This window comes from Lycium barbarum, chromosome 4, assembly GCF_019175385.1.
Source record: "Lycium barbarum isolate Lr01 chromosome 4, ASM1917538v2, whole genome shotgun sequence".
NCBI lineage: Eukaryota > Viridiplantae > Streptophyta > Magnoliopsida > Solanales > Solanaceae > Lycium > Lycium barbarum.
The window spans coordinates 99,137,642-99,159,582 of NC_083340.1; the positions used below are offsets into that span (position 1 = coordinate 99,137,642).

At 37.6% G+C, this 21,941-nt stretch overlaps 1 protein-coding gene and 1 long non-coding RNA gene across 3 annotated transcripts; one reads left to right on the forward strand and one right to left on the reverse strand.

The window, feature by feature from the left end:
* Positions 1-287: 287 nt before the first annotated feature.
* Positions 288-3,844, forward strand: LOC132638484 (uncharacterized). The gene is made up of 3 exons (XR_009581760.1): positions 288-737; positions 2,294-2,360; positions 3,295-3,844. It is a non-coding gene; the product is annotated as an uncharacterized LOC132638484 (long non-coding RNA).
* A 2,392-nt stretch (positions 3,845-6,236) lies between these two features.
* Positions 6,237-9,147, reverse strand: LOC132638485 (uncharacterized). 2 transcript variants are annotated; one of them, XM_060355344.1, is made up of 3 exons: positions 8,836-9,147; positions 8,172-8,257; positions 6,237-6,517 (listed from the first exon to the last, which is right to left on the reverse strand). In XM_060355344.1, the coding sequence occupies exons 1-3, from the start codon at positions 8,925-8,927 to the stop codon at positions 6,396-6,398; spliced, it is 300 nt and encodes a 99-aa protein (XP_060211327.1). In that variant the 5' UTR covers positions 8,928-9,147; the 3' UTR covers positions 6,237-6,395. The 2 variants fall into 2 exon arrangements, with proteins under 2 accessions (XP_060211327.1, XP_060211326.1); XM_060355343.1 differs by having other exon boundaries at positions 6,237-6,520.
* Between the last annotated feature and the right edge of the window lie 12,794 nt (positions 9,148-21,941).

The following is a 21,941-nucleotide window of genomic DNA, read 5'->3' on the forward strand; positions in this document are numbered from 1 at the left end:
TGTTATATCCCGTAATTTTGTACATTGGATTATTTGTGAGCTAATGGACATAAATTCAAGGACAAGATTATTTTGGGATATGAGACAAAGACTTTTAATCCCCGATTTTAATAAGTGCACGACTTGTTAATTAATTGCAGTTAGTGTAGAAATATTCGTGGGGATTAAGGATTAATTAGGCTAATTAGTGTATTAAGTGGGCTCCACCAAGCATTATAACAAAAAAAAAAAATCTGATCTTGAAGACATTCTATAGTGGGCACGTGTGGGAGCATTATGCTGCCCATAAACAACACTTTGATGACTAAAATAATTCATTCATCACATTGTCATCTTCCACACTTCATTCCCAAATCTGAAAATTTAGAGAGATGAGACAACATGTGAGGTCTTAGTGGATGACTCACACTTCCAATACTCATTAAATTCGAAATTTAGAGAGAGAGGGGGATTTCCTCTTCAACCACAAATCTGAAAATCTAGAGAGAGGCACTCATCTTCTCCACAAAGTGAACTAAAGAAAGAGGGAGAGAGCTACACGGCCATGGACATGGCAGTAGCTTCAGGAAGCTCACGGCTAGCTCCTCTTCTTCCCCCCTTCTACACAATTAAGTTGATGATTTCCAAGTCCAATTAGAGGAAGAAAACAAGGATTACAACAGTTATGACAACTCACGGCCATGGCAGATTTTTTTTGGAACAACTTAAGCTTCTAAAGTGTCCTAATTTAATTTGAGGTAAGATTTCGGTTTTTTGTTATAAGATTGGAGTTAATGATGTTGTAATGGATCTATTAAGTTGTATTATGTGAAGTTGGAAGTAAGAAAAACTGTTTGATTAAAGTTGGCATTAAAAGTGGGCAGATTTGGAGTTGTTTTAATTGGGTTGAGTTTGATTAGTGTTGTCATAATTATGGTATGATATTTGTAGATAATTTGTTTATGTTGAAGGGCTGGAAATATGGTTATTAACATGTATAGGGGCTGTTGTCAATGGTAAAAATTACACTTGATTCCATGTGTTTGTAATTTTGTGGAATAAAGGTCGAAAATTGTATTTCGATGTTGTAGTGTTGATGGACTGTTTTGGGTTTGCTATTGAAACGAAATTGAAGGAATTTCTTGTACATGGATGGTTGTTGTTATTAATTTATGGATTACGTGTAAAAGGTGAAAGGAAAGTTTAAATCATGTTAGAACTTGTTGTGAAATTAGAGCAGTTTCCTTGCATATAATAGTCGATGTTGTTGTTGTTGTGGGCTGTTTTGATAAGGTTTTTGGTGGAAAATCTCATGTGATTATATGGCTATTTGAGGTTGTCATTGTTATGGTTAAATCGTAGTTAGGGGCTGTTCTTGAGGAATTGGAGAACTAAGGATAGTTAAGATTTGTATTGTGACGTCATAATGGATGGGGCTGTTTTAGAACTTGTTGTAATGTTACGATAGTTTGCTTGCATATAGAGGTTGATGTTGTTGCTGATGTGAATCATCAAACTTGGAGGAAAGAGGCGTATAAAATATCGTATGCGAAGTGTGTGCGATTTGCTTGGTATATTCTTAGATGTTCGTGAGATTATCGGTCATTGCTATGTGGTAAATAAGGGTTGTTTTGTAATGAATTTCATGGCTGTTTTGTGATGGATTTTGTGGCTGTTTTGGGGCTGCTTGTTATAAATTTCGTGGCTGTTTTGTGGTGACATTTTGGGCGCTGTTTGTTGTAATTTTCGTGGCTGCTCTTGTTGAGTCGAAATGCTGGGATTATAGTTATGATTATGTACAATATATGTAGTATATTTGCTGGAGTGTGGGTTGTTCTTGATGGCTGGTCTAACATTGTTAAAGGGGCTGGATAAACATACAGAATTAGTGTATTAATCACTTTGTTGTTGTACTCCATGGATGTAAAGAGAAAGAATGATAACAATGGTGTAGGTAGTGCATATGGGGCTGATTTTGTTATGTCCTTGAATATTGTTGGTAAAGATTCGGGTTGATAATTGAATGTATGAGCGATAAGGTGGCTCGAATGTAAGCCGTCGAGTCAATTATTATAAATGTTGTTGAATGATGAAAAAGAGAGTATTAATGTAATATTGTCTTTCGGATTGGTTATTGGAGTTGCTAGGTTGGTTATTGTGGTTGTTGTTGTTGATTTTGAGCGAGTTAAATTCTCGGGTTGGCCTATTTACAGGGGAAATGCTGCCGAATTTTCTGTAGAATTTAATGATTAGTTTGGAATGAATGGCTTAAGTGCCCTTAGCTAATGATTGGTATTCGTTGGCGTAATTGTAGACCTTGGGGAGCCCGAGGCGTAGATTTGGATTAGCTTTAGATTGGCTATCTTGGAAGTGCGTTCGAGGTATGTAAAGCGCAACCCTTCTTTCTTTTGGCATGCCTTAGTTTTCAATAGGCTATATCACGAGCCTCGAGGAAATTCCAAATTCGAAATCCGAGCACGTTATGATCCTTATATATAATTCTTGGCATTCTCATGTATGTTGTGATGAAGTATGAACCATTATGTCTTCGAAAGCATTGATTTCCAAACTTTGTACAAAAAGTTATTTTAAAGAATTCCGTAACTACGAAATGCCATATCTTTCGCATAAAGGCTCGGATTGCTCCAATATTTTTATAGGAGTTTGCATGATGTATAATGATTATGTTTTCCATAGGCGGGCCCGACTCGGGTCAATACCCGTCCGTGGGTCCCGCGACTTTCCGTTATGTACTTTGGACGACTTTTGAAAGAATTTGGTATGATTATCATTTCGAATTTCAAGTATGGTCATTTACTTATATTTGAGTCTATGATAATGATTTTATGCATATGGTTACTCATGACTCTGCTCGTGCGTTCTGTTATATCTTTCGCCGGTTCCCGGGCCGGTTCTGTTATCGTGCGCGCTTTGATATACTCCGGAGTTATGCTGTGCTTATGGTTCACCGAGCTACTCGCAAAAGAGGGTCGGGTTCCACTTATATTTGGTGTTATGCTGTGTATGGCGTTATCTTGTGAGGTGATATGTGACGGGGATACGGAGATTTGAAACTTTCTGGTGTTATGCTGTGTTATGGCGCCATCGACAGGCGGGTGACCATATTCTTCTGTACCCTATGCATGACTTACATATTTGAAACTAAACATTTTGATATGATTGGATTTGCACTTATGTTCGACAATTCTGTTTCGTTTATGTCTCGGGTTTGTTTTCTGTATATTCTGCTTTGCATACTCAGTACATATTTCGTACTGACCCCCTTTCTTCGGGGGCTGCGTTTCATGCCCGCAGGTACAGACGCACAGTTTGGTGATCCTTCCGTTTAGGACATCCCCTTCTGCTGTTTGGAGTGCTCTTCTCATTCCAGAGCATACATTTTGGTATATATTTGTTCGCTATGTATATGTGTATTTGTTCAGGGGTACGGCGGGGCCCTGTCCCGCCATATGATTCGTTTGGTCTGTTTAGAGGTCTGTAGACGTATTTGTGGGTGTGTGTGCCTGCTTCTGTACAGATGTGTGTATATGTCCCTATTCGCTATGGCAGCCTCGTCGGCTTGCATTTTGTATATGTATATGGCAGCCTTGTCGGCGTGCGTTTGTATATGTGTTTTGGGCCGTTGTGCCATTTGACAGCCTTGCCGGCTTTTTGATATATGTCTATGTATATGTTGCGCTGAAATGTGTCTGATGCAGTTTGATATAGTTTGAGACGACATATAGCAGTTATAGCCATATATGCTATCTGTTTGTGATTCGATTTGGATAAGTGTGTTACGATTTGATATGTTTGTCTGTCTGGGTGTCCAAGTAGGGCACCAGTTGCGGCCCACGGGGCTGGGTCGTGACAAGTAAATCCAAAAAGAGTTCACAATTGTGAAGTAGTTTTTATGCCTCGTGTAAAAGTAAACCATAACAGTTGCTACCTCTTTTTTCTCACTTGCTCTCACACTTCTCACTTGATGACTCACTTTTTGCTTGCTTTCTTGTTAGAAATTCTCAGGATTACTCCATCACTAGTAAATTTGTCTGCACTTCGCACGGTCGTAAGAATATAAATCAAGTTATGAAAATATTACATGCTAATAATTAATTTAGAAATTTTCTCTTTTTTTTTTTATGAGAAAACAAAATATTTTTAAAAGCAATATATTTGGGTTAATAATAAAATTTATTTATTAGAGCAAATATGTATTTGCAATATATGAAGTTTATTTAATAAAGAAAGATTTAAAGAGTATTAAAACATACAAAGCTCAAATTTAAACAAAAAATTACATTAAACTTTTGTATGTAGTCTCTAAATTTAAGACGATATGATCTCTTTGAATGCTATTTATTTTTCAGGGGGGATTTAGAATCAGACCATCCATCTCAAAGATGATATGCGACTTTTCAAGAGTTTTTTCTTTTCTCTTAAGGTGTTCACTTTCTAATATCCTCTCTTTAATTTTAAGAGTTCCTTCAAATGATCAAAATTGTAGAATGAGCAGAAAATGATACTCATGTCCTCCTTAAATAAGTTTACCAAGGTTTTGCATTCCTAAAGAAATTCTCAAAAAGTGAAGACCTGAAAAAGTGATAAAATAAATGAGTACTTAGGAAATGGTTACAGAAAAATATGATAATTAAAAGAATTGAAGAATTGCCTAAACTCCACCTAATTAGATGGTCATAAATAGGCGAAATAATCAACAAACACAATGAAGACAAGGTTAAATACTCTTGCCAAATGACAATTATTAGAAAGGTAGTGGATACATGTAATAAATAAATAATTAAGAGAAAAAGTAGTGGATATTGAAACCGTAGAAAACCGCATAAATGAGAGAACTAAGAGAGTGAATTTTGGTTTTTCTAAAACAAAATAAATAGCACATTAATTTAAAATGAGGAAAAAAAATGAACAATATTCTTCTAGATCACAGAGACATATCACCTCTTCAAAATAGATTAAAATTTGGGAATATAACACTCTATGTCTATTTGGAGAAAATATTTACCCGAAATGACCCACATTTTTTATATTACCCGAAATGGCCTATTTATACATTATTATACATTTTTATATAAAGTTTAATACAATTGCAAAAAAAAAAAAAAAAAATTGGCTACGCGAATGTAATAATTTGTGCTGGATTGTATATTATTGAAATAATCCCTTAAAATTTCAAGTTTTTCATCTTATTACTGATATACCTAGTTTTATAACTTTGGAATTGTACCAAAAAAAAGGTTTTTTATTAATAGTTTTTACAAGTCTAAAAATGCTTGATTTTTGTATAGTATTCGTGTGTGCCTTTAAATTTACGGAAAAGGGCCAAAATTACCCCTGAACTTTGAAAAATAGTTCATTCATACCCTTCGTTATACTTTAGGGCCAATTATACCCTTACAGTTATACTATGGGGTCAATTATACCCTTATGTCTAACGGCTGCCACGTGACATCATCTCAGTCCTTCAAAATTATTTTACCCTCAAATAATTTTTTACCCACTAAAATAACTCAAAACGACACGAATTTTTTTTTTCCAGCAAAAATAATACGAAATTATTTTTATATTTTTTCTGGAAAAATAATTCCCTATTATTTTTGCTGGAAAAAAAACATTCGGGTCGTTTTGAGTTATTTTAGTGGGTAAAAAATTATTTGAGGGTAAAATAATTTTGAAGGGCTGAGATGATGCCACGTGGCAGCCGTTAGACATAAAGGTATAATTGACCCCATAGTATAACTGTAAGGGTATAATTGGCCCTAAAGTATAACGAAGGGTATGGATGAACTATTTTTCAAAGTTCAGGGGTAATTTTGACCCTTTTCCGTTAAATTTAATATGTGAGTATTGATATGAACATATAAACTTCTCCTTTTGTATATAAACAACAATAATATAACATAATAACAAAGAACGAAAAGGAAAAAAAAGCAGGTAAAATCAAATTCATCAGTCCCAAATTCATGAAATCAAACTGTATAAATCTCTAACTTTCCCCTTTTCTTTTCATGTGTCATCTGATCCTTTCCTTATTCCCGTCCCTTACTTACTCCCTTGTTCATTTTTCAAAAAAGAAAAAGAAAAACATACTTTTCTTTTCTTTCTTCTTCAGTAACTACCAATAACCTAGAAGACTCATGGCAATAATAAAGGTATGTAACAAAAGAGACTAAAAGAATTATTGGGCTGATTTTTAAAACAATTTATACTAAAAATAAGAGAAAAAGAGGGAAAAATAAGAAATAGGACATTACCTCACCTCACCTCGCAATAGATAATCATAAGGGGAGAGTAATAATTACAAAATGGCCAACTCCACGTGCAGGTTCTTTTATGAAATTTGGTGAGAGCATGTATACTTTATCATTAAAAAAACTCTTGTATTTTGGTGAAACTTAAAGAGGATTGTATGCATGTATGTAGCTTGAGTATTTCTTCATTGCAATTGCTTGTGATAGTTCAAGTTGTTTGAGAAGTCTTCTTGTTGGTTGATGGCCCATTCCCCAATCATGAAATCCTGCTATCATCATAAAGTTTTAACCGAAAAAAGTATTATTATTAACGAAAAATAAGAAAAATAGATCACTGATACACTGCCCGTCTCAGTGAAAAATGCTTCAAAACCAGTCTACCCAAAAGCTTTTGATGCCTTTATTCACGTGAGCAAGAATGCAGGATGACCCTTGCTATGCCTCATCATTATCTTCCATTTACTACAATTCTTAATTGCCTACATAACTTTTAATGTTCCTTCTCTATTACAACGATAACGAATAGAAGAGGAACAGAGAAAGAGATTTAAGTGGTGCAATTAATATAATTAGTTGAGTAATGTTTTGATTTTTTTTAATATAGCACATTAATTTTTAAATGAGGGAAGAATTCAAATAAAGGAGAAAAAAGATAAATGCTAGTGGAGGCCATAGAAAGGTGTCACAGGTTTGTCTATTCGTAGCTTTATATTACATATAGATTTCTCATGAAGAATCTCAAAGAAAGATACGCTCTAACTCCAGTTCTCTATTGATTCAACAGCTTGGACAAAAATGATAACAAGAGACTACTCAGGACACTAAAGCAGCACATCTTAAAAGATCATAACTCTATTGCAAATATTGCAATATACCAGGGCATGAGAAAGAAAAATGTTATAAAATGGTAAGCTATCCATCACATTTTTTTTGTCATAACTAGGTCAGAAAAAATGCCTATGGGAATCCACAAGCCAATGCAGTAACCACCGAGGATGATTCTAATCCAGTATCAAATGTAAATGCTTCCTTTTTTCTCTTTCTGAATAACTAAGGGTTCTCCAAAGAACAAGTGGAGCAGATGATACATACTGTTTTAGTTCATGCAGGGCAGCAGTGCTTCTGGTTTCAATTCTAATACGGCAAAGGATCAAAAATACCCATAACTTATGAAAAATAACTCACAAATACCCTCGTTCAATCTTTTGGTCTAAAAGTACCCCCAATCTAATTATTTTGGCTTAAGAATACCCCATCAAGCTAACAACATAAACTTGGATGGCTTTCTGTTATTTAAAATTGCCACGTGGCCAATTATGATTTGCCATATATATTATTTAATTTAAAAATTAAACCCACCCATTTCTTAAACCCAAACCTTCAGCCAATGATTCAAACTCCTAAATGTTTTCCCTGCTTCCAGGTAATTTCTTTCTTCTTTCTTCCAAATATGTTTTCAATATCTCCCTTTATTTTTGCATAAAGTTTGTTCCGGAAGCTATTGAGCACTTGAGCATTCAATTTTTGTGTGTGTTTTTTGTCGTATTCAATTTAGTGATGCACTAGCAATATTTGTAACACTTCATTCTCCCGAAATGGAGGTGATTGGGCTCAAAAAATATTTGGTAATCTCCACACAACCAGAAAAATAATAGCTTGTGTTGGCTAAAAATAAGGACCCCACGTTTTGTGGGATTAACTGAGTATGTTGTTGTTGTTGGCTAAAAATAAGAATTGGTACTAGAAAAATAGCATGGTAAAAATCAGAACAAAAATAATTTATGCAAAAATATAGTACTAGAAAAGCACAAAAAATTGAATATGTAAGTGCTCAATAGCTTCCAAAACAAACTGTATGCAAAGATAATGCGATATCTTGGTAAACAAATTTGGAAGAAAGAAGAAGTAGAAGGAAATTACCTGAAAGCAGAGGGAAATTTTTAGGAGTTTGAATCATCGGCTGATGGTTAAGCGCATGGCTGAATGTTGCGTCTAGAAAATGGTTCCTGGGTTCAAGTGTTAAAAGAAATGGATCTGATTATTAGGGGCTAGTTTAGATTTTAAAAAACGGAAAAGGGCCAAATATACCCTTGTACTATCGGGAAAGGATTAAATATACCGTTCGTTATACTTTGGGGTCAAATATACCCCTGTCATTATACTTTGGTTCAAATATACTCCTATAGTTATACTTTGGCACATATATGCTACTCATTTTAACGGAGCAACACGTGTCATCGTCCTATTGGCCTATATTTAAGTCTGCCCTAATTAATTATAATCCAACGCATGATTAGATATCCAATTAAAAGACCATAATCATATCTGGAAAATTTGAGACACCACCCTCTGCTATTTAACTTGCTGGGTTATGCAATGGACGACTCCAATCAGAATAAATTGATTATTGTTGAGTTTATGCCAAATGGGTCTTTATATGAATTGTTTTTATCGTTCTTCTAAGTCCCCTAATTGGACTCGCCGTGTCCGATTTGCTTTACAATCTTTCCAGCTTGTTTGCCTCAATCTTTCTCTTAATGAATTTACAAAGAAAATCCCAAATTTGTTTGAGCTAATGGCTAACCTTGAAGTTCTTGACGTGCATCGAAATATGCTTGATGGTACTTTAGATCCAGAGTTTGTACTGCGTCGGTCGAGTACTTGAGTCTTAGCCATAATCAATGTACGGGGTCATCAGCAAGTGGCAGTGGAGATCAGGCATTCGGGAACTTGAAGGTGTTTGATGCTTTTGAACTTGAATATGGGTCTTTTAATTGGATATCTAATTATGGGTTGGATTTTAATTAATTAGGGGAGACTTAAATATAGGTCAATAGGATGATGACACATGTTCTTCCGTTAAAATGAGGGGTATATATATGTCAAAGCATAACTATAGGGGTATAATTGGATCTAAAGTATAATGACAGGAGTATATTTGACCCTAAAGTATAACGAAAGGTATATTTAGCCTTTTCCGATAGTACAAGGGTTTATTTGGCCCTTCTACATTTAAAAAATGGGTTAGTTTAATTTTTAAGTTATGTATGTGGCAAATCGCGTTAATTCCCTAGATTATCACCTAAGTTTGTCAAATTATCTCCAAATATCATTTTTGTTTCTTTTAGGACAACAAAGTCATTCAACTATCACAATTTTTCACAAAATATACTAAACATCTCAAAAGTCTTTTTTTTTCCTAGTTGGCATGACATATCATTAATTTTTTTTAATAATAGACCTATTTAACTCAGTAAACCCATTTAACCAAACTCATATTTTATACCTAATCAAATATGATTCATTTTTTTTTTTCAATTTAAAAAGGTCATGTGGCTTATTAGGATTGGCCGCATATATTATTTAATTTAAAATTGAAACCCACTCATTTTTTAAATTCAAATTCGCTGACCCGTTTCTTTTTAACCTAAATTTTAATTAGATATAATTTTTTCCTTTACCAGATGGTTACTTTGTTTCTTCTTCTTTCGTTTCCAAGCGTACAGTAATTATTAGTATAAGATTTTTTTGTTCCAATGTGATAGAAGATGTATATACTTATTTATGTGTTTACCCAAATAGTAGTTACTACTTTGTTTCTTCTTCTTTTTTCTAAATCTATAGGCTACCGTAATAATAGTAAAAGATATTTTTTCAATGCAATAGAAGATATACGAAAATACTGCCAAATTTTGTGTGTAATTTCAACAATCGTTTTAACAAATATCTATCAGGTTAAACGGGTAAGAGGGTTTTGAAAAAAATATCTGAATTTAAATAGAAAGATAAAATTATTTAAATTCAAATATAAATTTGAAGGTAATATATTTGAATTGAAATAAAAGAATCTTAATTTGATGGTTTATTTAAAAGTGGCTTAATAGAAAGTATGGTTTAATTCAATTGCTTTTTAATCGGGTCATATTTGATTGAGTATTAAATATGAATTTGATTAATTGAGTTTGATGAGTTTAATAGGTATATTATTCAAAAAATTGGCTTCAATGACATGATATGCCAACTAGGAGAGAAGGAAGTTTTTGAGGTGTTTAGTATATTTTGAGGAAAATAATAATAGTTGAATGACTTTGTTATCCTAAAGGAAATAAAATTGATATTTGGAGTCAATTCCCTAAACTTGAGTGATCATTTGGGGAATTAACTCGTGGCAAATCATAAAAGGTCACATGACAATTTTAAATTGCAAAAGCCATCCAAATTTATGTTGTTAGTTTGAGAAGTACTCTTAAGCCAAAAAAAATAAATAGGTTGGGGGCATTTCTGAACCAAAAGGTTAAAAGAGGACAATTGCGAGTCATTTTTTCATACTTAGGGGTAGTTTTGGACCTTTTCCGATTCTGACACTATGGCAAGTGCAAACTTAGCTGGTATTCCTTGAGTCCAGAACCAAAATACCCCTAAAAAAGTGGGGTTGAACAAAAATACCCCAGAATAAAAAAACCGTGACAAAAGTAAAATTTGGTCACCTTTTTTTTTTTTTTTTCGTACTTTGAACAACGATTAGTCGTGTGTCAAGACTCTGAAACGTCAATATTTTATATAAAACCTGATATTTTTTTCTGCGTATAATAATGTAGGCACAATACATCAAGGATACGTAAACGTTCGGATCGTCATTTTAGGGGTTGAAAAGATGCCCGAAGTAAGTTTTGTTTGAAAACTATAGGTTTAGTGTTGTTTGAAAACTTTAGGTTTAAGTGTTCTATATACATAGACATCCATTTTTGTTTAAAGACTTGTTGTCATTAGCTTAAAGTTTTTTATTTTTAGGACTTAGATTTAAGTGTGTTATTTTTTAATGCGTAACTTTATTTCGAATATACGCGATTTTTTGTGCTCAGACGTCTGATTTACGCGATTTTTTTTTTGCAACATATTCGAAATAAAATTACGCATTAAAAAATAACACACTTAAGGAACACTTAGTGTTTTTTTCCATAAAAGATCGCAACATCTTATTTTAATTAATCTTTTTTTTGCAACACTTAGTGTTTTTTTTCATACTTTAACTAATGATTAGTCGTGTGTCAAGACTCTGAAATATCAATATTTTATATAGAACCCGATATTTTTTCTGCGTACTATAATGTAGGCTCAATACATCAAGGATACGTAAACGTTCGGATCGTCGTTTTAGGGGTTGAAAATATTTTTAAAAGCAATATATTTTGGTTAATAATAAAATTTATTTATTAGAGCAAATATGTATTTGCAATATATGAAGTTTATTTAAGTTTTATTTAATAAAGAAAGATTTAAAGAGTATTAAAACATACAAAGCTCAAATTTAATCAAAAAATTACATTAAACTTTTGTATGTCGTCTCTAAATTTAAGACGATATGATCTCTTTGAATGCTATTTTTTTTTTTGAGGGAGGGGGGGGGGGGGGGTTGGTATTTACAATCAGACCATCCATCTCAAAGATGATATGCGACTTTTCAAGAGTTTCTTCTTTTTTCTTAAGGTGTTCACTTTCCAATATCCTCTCTTTAATTAAGAGTTCCTTCAAATGATCAAAATTGTAGAATGAGCAGAAAATGATACTCATGTCCTCCTTAAATAAGTTTACCAAGGTTCTGCATTCCTAAAGAAATTCTCAAAAAGTGAAGACCTGAAAAAGTGATAAAATAAATGAGTACTTAGAAAACGATTATAAAAGAATATGATAATTAAAAGAATTAAAGAATTGCCTAAACTCCACCTAATTAGATGGTCATAAATAGGCGAAATAATTAACAAACACAATGATCACTGATACACTGCCCGTCTCAGTGGAAAAATGCTTCAAAACCAGTCTACCCAAAAACTTTTGATGCCTTTATTCACGTGAGCAAGAATGCAGGATGACCCTTGCTATGCCTCATCATTATCTTCCATTTACTACAATTCTTAATTGCCTACATAACTTTTAATGTTCCTTCTCTATTACAACGATAACGAATAGAAGAGGAACAGAGAAAGAGATTTAAGTGGTGCAATTAATATAATTAGTTGAGTAATGTTTTGATTTTTTTAATATAGCACATTAATTTTTAAATGAGGGAAGAATTCAAAAAAAAGAAAAAAAAAGATAAATGCTAATGGAAGCCATAGAGAGGTACCACAGAATTGTCTATGCGTAACTTTATATTATATATAGATTTCTAATGAAGAATCTCAAAGAAAGGTACACTCTATCTAGTTCTCTATTGATTCGACAGCTTGGACAAAAATGATAACAAGAGACTACTTAGGACACTAAAGCAGCACATCTTGACACATTGAGGAACTTAAAAGATCATAACTCTATTGCAAATATTGCAATATACCAGGGCATGAGAAAGAAAAATGTTATAAAATGGTAAGCTATCCATCACATTTTTTTTTTGTCATAACTAGGTCAGAAAAAATGCTTATGGGAATCCACAAGCCAATGCAGTAACCACCGAGGATGATTCTAATCCAGTATCAAATGTAAATGCTTCCTTTTTTTCTCTTTCTGAATAACTAAGAGTTCTCCAAAGAACAAGTGGAGCAGATGATACATACTGTTTTAGTTCATGCAGGGCAGCAGTGCTTCTGGTTTCAATTCTAATACGGCAAAGGATCAAAAATATTCATAACTTATGAAAAATGGCTCACAAATACCTTCGTTCAATCTTTTGATCTAAAAGTGCCCCCAATCTAATTATTTTGGTTTAAGAATACCCCATCAAGCTAACAACATAAACTTTGATGGCTTTCTGTTATTTAAAATTGCCACGTGGCCAATTATGATTTGTCATATATATTATTTAATTTAAAAATTAAACCCACCCATTTCTTAAACCCAAACCTTCAGCCAATGATTCAAACTCCTAAATGTTTTCTCTGCTTCCAGGTAATTTCTTTCTTCTTTCTTCCAAATATGTTTTCAAAATCTCCCTTTATTTTTGCATAAAGTTTGTTCCGGAAGCTATTGAGCACTTGAGCATTCAATTTTTGTGTGTGTTTTTTGTCGTATTCAATTTAGTGATGCACTAGCAATATTTGTAACACTTCATTCTCCCGAAATGGAGGTGATTGGGCTCAAAAAATATTTGGTAATCTCCACACAACCAGAAAAATAATAGCTTGTGTTGGCTAAAAATAAGAATTGGTACTAGAAAAATAGCATGGTAAAAATCAGAACAAAAATAATTTATGCAAAAATATAGTACTAGAAAAGCACAAAAAATGAACATGTAAGTGCTCAATAGCTTCCAAAACAAACTTTATGCAAAGATAATGCGATATTTTGGTAAACAAATTTGGAAGAAAGAAGAAGTAGAAGGAAATTACCTGAAAGCAGAGGGAAATTTTAGGAGTTTGAATCATCGGTTGATGGTTAAGCGCATGGCTGAATGTTGCGTCTAGAAAATGGTTCCTGGGTTTAAGTGTTAAAAGAAATGGATCTGATTATTAGGGGTTGTATACGGTAAAAACCGGGTCAATGTATGACCGGTGAGACCGGGGGCGAGGGCGAGGGCGAGGGCGTGGGCGAGTCCAAATGAGGACGAGCATGTTCGGTCTTTTCTTTAGACCGGGCGATTGCACCGGATGCAACTTACTTGAGATAAGAGAAGCGTGGCCGTTGGTCCTGTTACTCCGATCCTAACTCAACGTGGCCGTTGGTCCGGTTACTCCGATCCAAACTCAACGTGGCCGTTGGTCCGGTTACTCCTATCCAAACTCAACGTGGCCGTTGGTCTGGTTAACCAGTTACGATGCTGCCACGCGTTATGAAACTATTCTGTCATTTTGTACTGACGACCGTACGGGTGTCAGACCGTACGGTCTTACCTTATCTTTTTAGGGTTTCTTTATTGTAAAGGACTTTGTGTTGTATTCAAGGACCATGAGGAAAACCTATAAATAGAGGGCATTATCCACTTTTAGTGGTTGGTTTTTTCAGATCTAGAACGTTGTAATAAAATAATATATTGAAGTTCTCTCTCTCCCTCTCTGATTTTAGTCCGAATCAGTAGTGCTCTTTAGCTTTATTCACCTATTCGACATAATACTTATCCATATATATATATATATATATATATATAGCTTAATCACCAATATCAATATACTTACTCACGGCATTAGCATACATACATATATATACATATATTATAACGAGCAAATCCATATATATATATATTTTGTGTCAACCAAAAATAGATTAAAATTCATCCACATATCCTATACCTCACTTACAAATTCAATTGTTACCGAAATTCGGGGTAAACAGTTTGGCGCCCACCGTGGGGCCAGGATAATAGTGGTTTTTTAATCTTTGTTTCTATCTCCTTTTACCCGTTTGATTAAGGAATCTTCTGCTAATTTCTGCAAAAAAGGGACCAAATGGCAAGCAGCGGGTAGTCTGGTCATAACAACAACAACGAGATTGTGGTTGAAAACGAAAACAGTGGGTTACGAAGCCTACCAGCAGATCCAATCGACCCAAACTCGGTTGATTCGAGGGAAGGCCTCAACCGGCAGAACACGGTGAACCAGGAGAATGCCACCTTACCGGTCACTGATCCCTTGAATACTCACAACTCAATTACTTTATCTCGGGCTCAAGGCCAGAAAGCATCGGATACTCCGGATGAGATTAACTTACGTTTAATTTTTGAAATGTTGCAGGAACAGGGGACCGCCATAGCCGAACAAGGAATTGCAATAGCTCAGCTGCAGAGCAAAAATAATAAGGCAGCTCCGGAAAGGTCAAAAGGGGTCACCGAACCAATGAGAGATGAAACACGGAGATTCGAGAGTAATGGATCGGGAGCCGGTTCATCCACCGAAGTTATGAAGATGCTCGAAACCTTGGCAAAGCGGGTAGATTCAACAGAGAAGATGGTGGAAACGTATAACTCTTGGTGGATCAGATCCCGGGGGCTCCACCTATTTTAAAAGGGCCGAATTCAAAGAGGTACATTCAAAGGCCTTTCCCTCCAAGTGTGGCTCCGAAGTTGATCCCGAAGAGGTTCAAAATGCCGGATATCCAGAAATATGAAGGCACAATGGACCCACAAGAGCACGTGACTTCGTACACCTGTGCCATAAAAGGCAATGACGTCGAAGAGGATGAAATTGAGTCCGTGTTGTTGAAAACGTTTGGGGAAACCTTATCGAAAGGAGCATTGACCTAGTACGACCATCTGCTTGAGCATTCAATCACTTCTTTTGAAATGCTCGCGGATGCGTTCATAAAAACCCATGCCGGTACTAAAAAGGTGCAGGCCCGAAAGGCGGACATCTTCCGTATAGCCCAAAGGGATGATGAGTTGTTACGAGAATTTGTGAACCGCTTCCAAAGGGAACGGATGGAGCTCCCTCCGGTTTCGGAGGAATGGGCTGCACAAGCTTTCACCAAAGGGCTTAATCCTCGGAGCTCGACTGCCTCGTTCAAACTGAAAGAAAACTTGTTGGAATACGAGGCTGTAACCTGGGCAGATGTTCATAACAGATACGAATCAAAGATTCGGGTAGAGGATGACCAACTCGAACTTCCCCCGGGACCCATAAATATGAGCAAAAGCTTTGAGAGGTCGAAGAAAAATTACGAGCCAAAGACACGACCATCGATGGAAAGGTATCGACCATACTCATTCGGAAAAGCCGACCTTCAGGTCGGAAAAATCAAGGGTTGGTCCCAGTCACTTCTCAAGTAGGGACAGTCGAGGCCTCTCATTTAGGAGTGATGCTGGAAGTTCGGCTAGCAACAAAGACTTACCGAGGATATTAAAGTACAACTTCAACGTCAACACCTCGGATCTCGTCTCGGTCATCCGCTATATCACGAAAGCAAGATGGCCGAGGCCATTAAGGTCAGACCCGGGATAGCGGGACCTGAGCGTGGTGTGTGAATACCATGAAACCCATGGGCACAGAACTAAGGACTGTCGCCAACTAAGGGAGGAGGTGGCTCGCTTATTGAAGAATGGCCACCTTCGAGAATTCCTGAGTGAACGAGCTAAAAGCCACTACAAGGAAAGGGAATCTCATAAACGGGCCGAGCCGGTGGAACCTCAACATGTAATAAATATAATAATTGGGGGGAACAGATGCTCCTCGGGGGTCGGTGATGAAACGAAAAAAGGTTTCCGTTGTACGTGAGAAGTGCAACCGGGATTACGTACCCGAGGGTTCCATCTCCTTCAGCAATGAGGATGTAGAAGGCATCATTCAATCACACAATGATGCATTGGTAATTTCTATTCTTATTTTCAAATCACAAGTTAAACGTATTTTGATTGACCCAGGTAGCTCGGCCAACATCATCTGGTGGAGAGTAGTAGAACAGCTAAGGCTACTCGACCAGATTGTGCCGGTAGCCTGAGTACTTAGTGGGTTCAATATTGCAAGTGAAATCACAAAGGGAGAGATTTCTTTGCCGATCAACATCGACGGCACCATATAACAGACGGTATTCTATGTCATCGAGGGAGTTATGAAGTATAATGCTTTGCTCGGCAGACCATGGATTCATAGAATGAGAGCAATACCGTCAACACTACATCAGTTGCTGAAGGTCCCGACCCCGGAGGGGATAAAGACTATCCGAGGTGAACAGCCCGCTGCAAGGGAGATGTTCGCGGTCGAGGAAGCGCCATTTTTTCCAAAAAATCCGGATCAAAGAGATGATGAATTAATCAAGGGCGAGGACACCAAATAGAAATTAAAGGAAATGGGTTCGGAAGCAGAACATAAGGGATCGGACCCGGTTGGTGAAGAGGACGATTTCGGCGTACCCAAATCATTTGTATTATCGGACGACTCGGATGCAGCTAAATCTACCGTGGAGGAGCTGGAACAAATCATCTTGTTTGAATATCTACCAGATAGAAACGTATACCTGGGCACGGGGTTAACCTCGGAGCTCAGGAACAATTTAATTAAATTTCTTCAAGCTAATGCGATTGTTTTGCATGGTCCCATATAGACATGACACGTGTACCGCCGAAAGTTACGACTCATAAGCTTAGCCTTGATAGGAGATTCCCCCCGGTGAAGCAGAAAAGGAGGCCAATGGCCGAGCTGAAATATGCCTTCGTAAAAGATGAGGTAACAAAGCGTTAAAAATAGGCTCTATCCGGGAGGTAAAATACCCGGATTGGCTAGCTAATGTAGTGGTGGTTCCAAAGAAAGGTAATAAATTTAGAATGTGTGTTGACTATAAAGATTTGAACAAAGCATGCTCGAAGGATTTGTTTCCGATGCCTCACATCGATCGAATGATCGATTCAACGGCCGGGCATGAGATGTTAAGTTTTCTCGATGCCTACTCCGGGTAGAACCAAATCCGGATGCACCCGGAGGATCAAGAGAAAACTTCCTTTATTACCCGATACGGGACTTATTGTTATAATGTCATGCCATTAGGGTTAAAAAATGCCGGAGCAACTTACCAACGCCTAGTTAATAGAATGTTCGAAGAACAGATAGGGAAAACGATGGAAGTTTATATTGATGACATGGTAGTCAAGTCCCTGGAAACAGAGGACCATTTAAAACATGTGCAGGAAACCTTTGATGTACTTCGCAAATACAACATGAAGCTTAACCCGGAGAAATGTGCCTTCGGTGTCCGATCCGGCAAATTTTTGGGTTTCATGGTGTCGAACCGGGGAATTGAAATTAACCCGGACAAGATCAAAGCCATCGAGGATATTGAGGTGGTGAATAACGTCAAGGGAGTGCAGAGGCTCACCGGAAGGATAGCAGCACTAAGCCATTCCATTTCGAGGTCTTCAGATAAAAGTCACCGTTTCTTCTCATTACTGAGGAAGAAGAATGACTTCTTCTGGACATCGGAATGCCAAAAAGCTTTGCAGGAATTAAAAAGATACTTATCGAGCCCGCCTCTGCTGCACACACTGAAGGCAGGCGAGCAGTTGTTTCTATACCTTGCCGTATCCGAGGTAGTGGTAAGCGGTGTTTTAGTCCGGGAAGAGGAAGGTACATAATTTCCAATATATTATGTTAGTAGGACTTTAGGGGATGAAAAAACTCGTTATCCACACCTCGAAAAGTTGTCCTTGGCATTGGTAAGTGCTTCAAGAAAGCTGAAACCTTACTTTCAATGCCATCCGATATGCGTACTTACCCACTAAAGAATGTCATGCATAAATCGAAATTATTAGGTAGACTGACCAAATGGGCCGTAGAGATTAGCGGATATGATATTGAATATAAACCTAGGACAGCCATTAAGTCTCAAATCTTGGCCGATTTTGTGGCAGATTTTACCCCCGCCATTATTCTCGAGGTCGAGAAAGAACTTTTGCTAACCTCGGGAAAGGCTTCGGGTATCTGGTCTCTACATACGGATAGGGCCTAGAACCAAAAAGGTTCCGGGTTGGGCATTGTCCTTAAAACGCCCGCCGGTGATGCCATTAGGCAGTCGATTAGAACTGTTAAATTAACTAACAATGAAGCCGAGTATGAGGCTATAATTGCAGGTTTGGAATTGGCTCGGAGTCTGGGGGCCGAAATAATCGAAGCAAAATGTGACTCTCTCTTGGTTGTTAACCAAGTAAATGGTGTCTTCGAGGTCAAGGATGAACGTATGTAGAGATATTTGGAGAAAACCTAGGTGATACTACACCTGTTTAAAGAGTGGACCATGCAGTATGTACCCAGGGAACAGAATAACGAAGCCGACGCATTGGCCAATTTGGGCTCTTCAGTCGAAGTAGAAGATATCAACCCCGGTACCATAGTGCAGTTGATGAATTCGATGGTAGAAAACGGGAATGCCATGATAAACACGACGAGTCTAACTTGGGATTGGCGCAACAGATACATCGACTACTTGCAAGATGGAAAGCTCCCGAGCGACCCAAAGGAATCACGGTCACTCAGGACCAAAGTAGCACGGTTCTGCTTAATAGACGGTCAATTGTATCGCTGGTCCTTCTTCGGACCCCTGGCCAAGTGTTTGGGTCCCGAAGAAACCGATTATGTGATGAGAGAAGTCCACGAGGGTACCTGCAGTAATCACTCCGGGGCTGAAGCCTTGGTTCGAAAAATTATCAGAGCCTATTATTACTGGAACTGAATGGAGGATGATGCGAAAATTTTTGTCTGGAAATGTGACGGGTGTCAAAGGCATGCTCCGATGATCCATCAACCCGAGGAGTTACTACATCCGCTGATATCGCCTTGGTCTTTCATGAAGTAGGGAATGGACATCGTTGGTCTTTTGCCATGGGCACCAGGTAAGGCCCTGTTTCATTTTGTTTATGACTGACTATTTCTCAAAATGGGTTGAAGCGCAGTCCTTTGAAAAGATTAGAGAAAATGAGGTTATTGACTTCATATGGGACCATATTATCTGTCGTTTCGGCATCCCGGCCGAAATAACTTGTGACAACGGCCCTCAGTTCGTTGGCATCAAGGTCAATAATTTCCTCGAAGGGTTAAAGATCAAGAAAGTTGTATCAACTCCGTATCACCTGAGTGCAAACGGACAGGCAGAATCCACAAACAAAACAATAATTCAAAATCTAAGGAAAAGACTTGAAGCATCGAAACATCGATGGAGGGAAGTTCTACCAGAGGTACTGTGGGCTTACAGAACTACGTCAAAATCAAGCACAAGAGAAATGCCTTTCTCGTTGGTCTACGGGGCCGAAGCTCTGATCCCAGTAGAAGTTGGCGAACCGAGCCTCCGATTTAAATACGCCACTGGCGGGTCAAACGAGGAGGCCATGGCCGTAAAACTCGACCTAGCGGATGAACTACACGAAAACGCGTTGGTCCGTATAGCATCTCAGAAACAGAGAATGGAGAGGTACTACAACCGGAGGGCCCAATTTTCGGCATTTCCAAGTTGGGGACTTGGTGCTTCGGAAAGTTACTTTGAATACCAAGAATCCCAATGACGGGAAGTTGGGTCCGAACTGGAAAGGGCCGTACAAGATAACTGGAATAACGGGCAAAGGGTCGTACCAGCTGGAATCCATGGACGGACAACAGTTGCGCAATAACTGGAATATGGCTCATTTGAAGAGATACTACTGCTAAGGTATGGATGCCCCTTGTGATCATTTTTTATTGTTGACCTGTCTTATTTTTTGCAGAAAGTAAAGCACCGGACGAAGTTAGGTCTGAAAACACGTACTGCACTCTTTTCCTTAGTACGATTTTGTCCGAAGTGGGTTTTCAGATAAGGTTTTTAATGAGGCAACAAGTACAACGTGTTACTGTATGAAAACGAGGAAAAGTACCTGGTAACTCGAGGTCCACCCCTCGAGTGGGGACTTGATAGTGCTTACCCGATCATGCGGCTCGGATAAACACTAGGGGACTATCATACCCACATCGAGGTCTACCCCAGAAAGTTAAAATGAGTCCAATTCAACAAAGAAAATGAAAGAATATTGTTAAGTGCTACCCCGGACCTTTTGTGTTAGGTTTCGATATAAGGACCAAACGACCAAAAACGAATCGTGTCCACTTAGTATTTGCTACGGCAAAAACAGAAGGAAACAGATGAAGTCTTCATATTATGTACGTGCAAATACTTGCAATGTAAAGAAAATTATGAAAAATTCATCTCAGACATGTCTTCTTATTAAATACCCTGTATCTGGGACTACCGTTGAAATTCGGCATCTTTTTATTAAATATCCTACACTGGGGACTGCCGTATCAAAATTTCATAAGGCAGGGATTCAGGTGTCCGAACCTAATCTGTTATAAGTAAGCGGTCGGAAAACCTCGGCCCAAAAATGCCTAACGTGATTTGGAGACGTCTGAATTCACAAAGCATAAATAAGTCCCGCGGGCAAATCACTCGATAAAATCCTCAGACAAAAATATACCGAACGAAGAGAAAAGCCAACACTTAGGCACAGTCTGAAAAAAGAAATGACTCCGAACCTTTGATTATTCCTAACGGGATAAGCGATTAAGGCAAATGTCATAACAAGCATTCGGATAAAAGAATGAAGAAACAGTCAAAAGGGAAATGCGCATTTCATATATGAAAAGTTTTTACATTTGAACTTTCCACAAGTCAAAAAGCAAAAACAAACCAAAAGGCAAAAACAAAATAAAGGCTAGTGCAGGCCCTGGTCTACCCGGTATGGTTGGAGCCGGTGTTCTCGAAAACCGTTCGCTCGAAATCCTCAGACTCAGCATCAAGAGATTTTTTAGCCTCCTCCTCCATTGCTTTGTCTTCATTTATCTGAGCCTAGAGGTCCCCTAATCCTTTTTGGGCCTGTTCGAGGGTAGCCCTCCGGGACATCCACCGTTCATACTCGACCAAAACGTAGTACGAGCCTCGGCAGCCTCCATGTCTTTAAGAGACTCTTCTAAGTCGGCCTCGGCTTTTTCCAATTTAGCCATTAGTTTGGATCTCTCTTCGAGAAGAACTCTGTGAATTTGGTTAGCCGACTCGAGCTCGGCCTGAAGCACGTCATTGGCTTCAGATGCCTCCTCGAACTTGATTTTGAGCTCGTCACTAATCTAGGCTCGAGTTTCGGCTTTCTGTTCGACTACCCTCAACTTCTCCTTGTCTCTAGCATGCTTGGATTCCAGCAGCCGATGACTCTCTGCCATCTGCACGGCATCGGCCTTGACCGAATCAAGTTCATTTCGAAGTTGGGAAATAGTGGCCTCGAGTTCACCAAGCCTCGAAGTAAAATGGGCATTGTCTTGATGA

Coding starts and splice junctions, on each gene's coding strand:
- LOC132638485 (XM_060355343.1), bottom strand. CDS start 8,927: ATGGCTAAGACTCAAGTACTCGACCGACGCAGTACAAACTCTGGATCT. Junction 8,258..8,835: donor TGCACGTCAAGAACTTCAAG/GTTAGCCATTAG, acceptor ACTTGAACCCAG/GAACCATTTTCTAGACGCAA. Junction 6,521..8,171: donor AAATTTCCCTCTGCTTTCAG/GTAATTTCCTTC, acceptor TTATGATGATAG/CAGGATTTCATGATTGGGGA.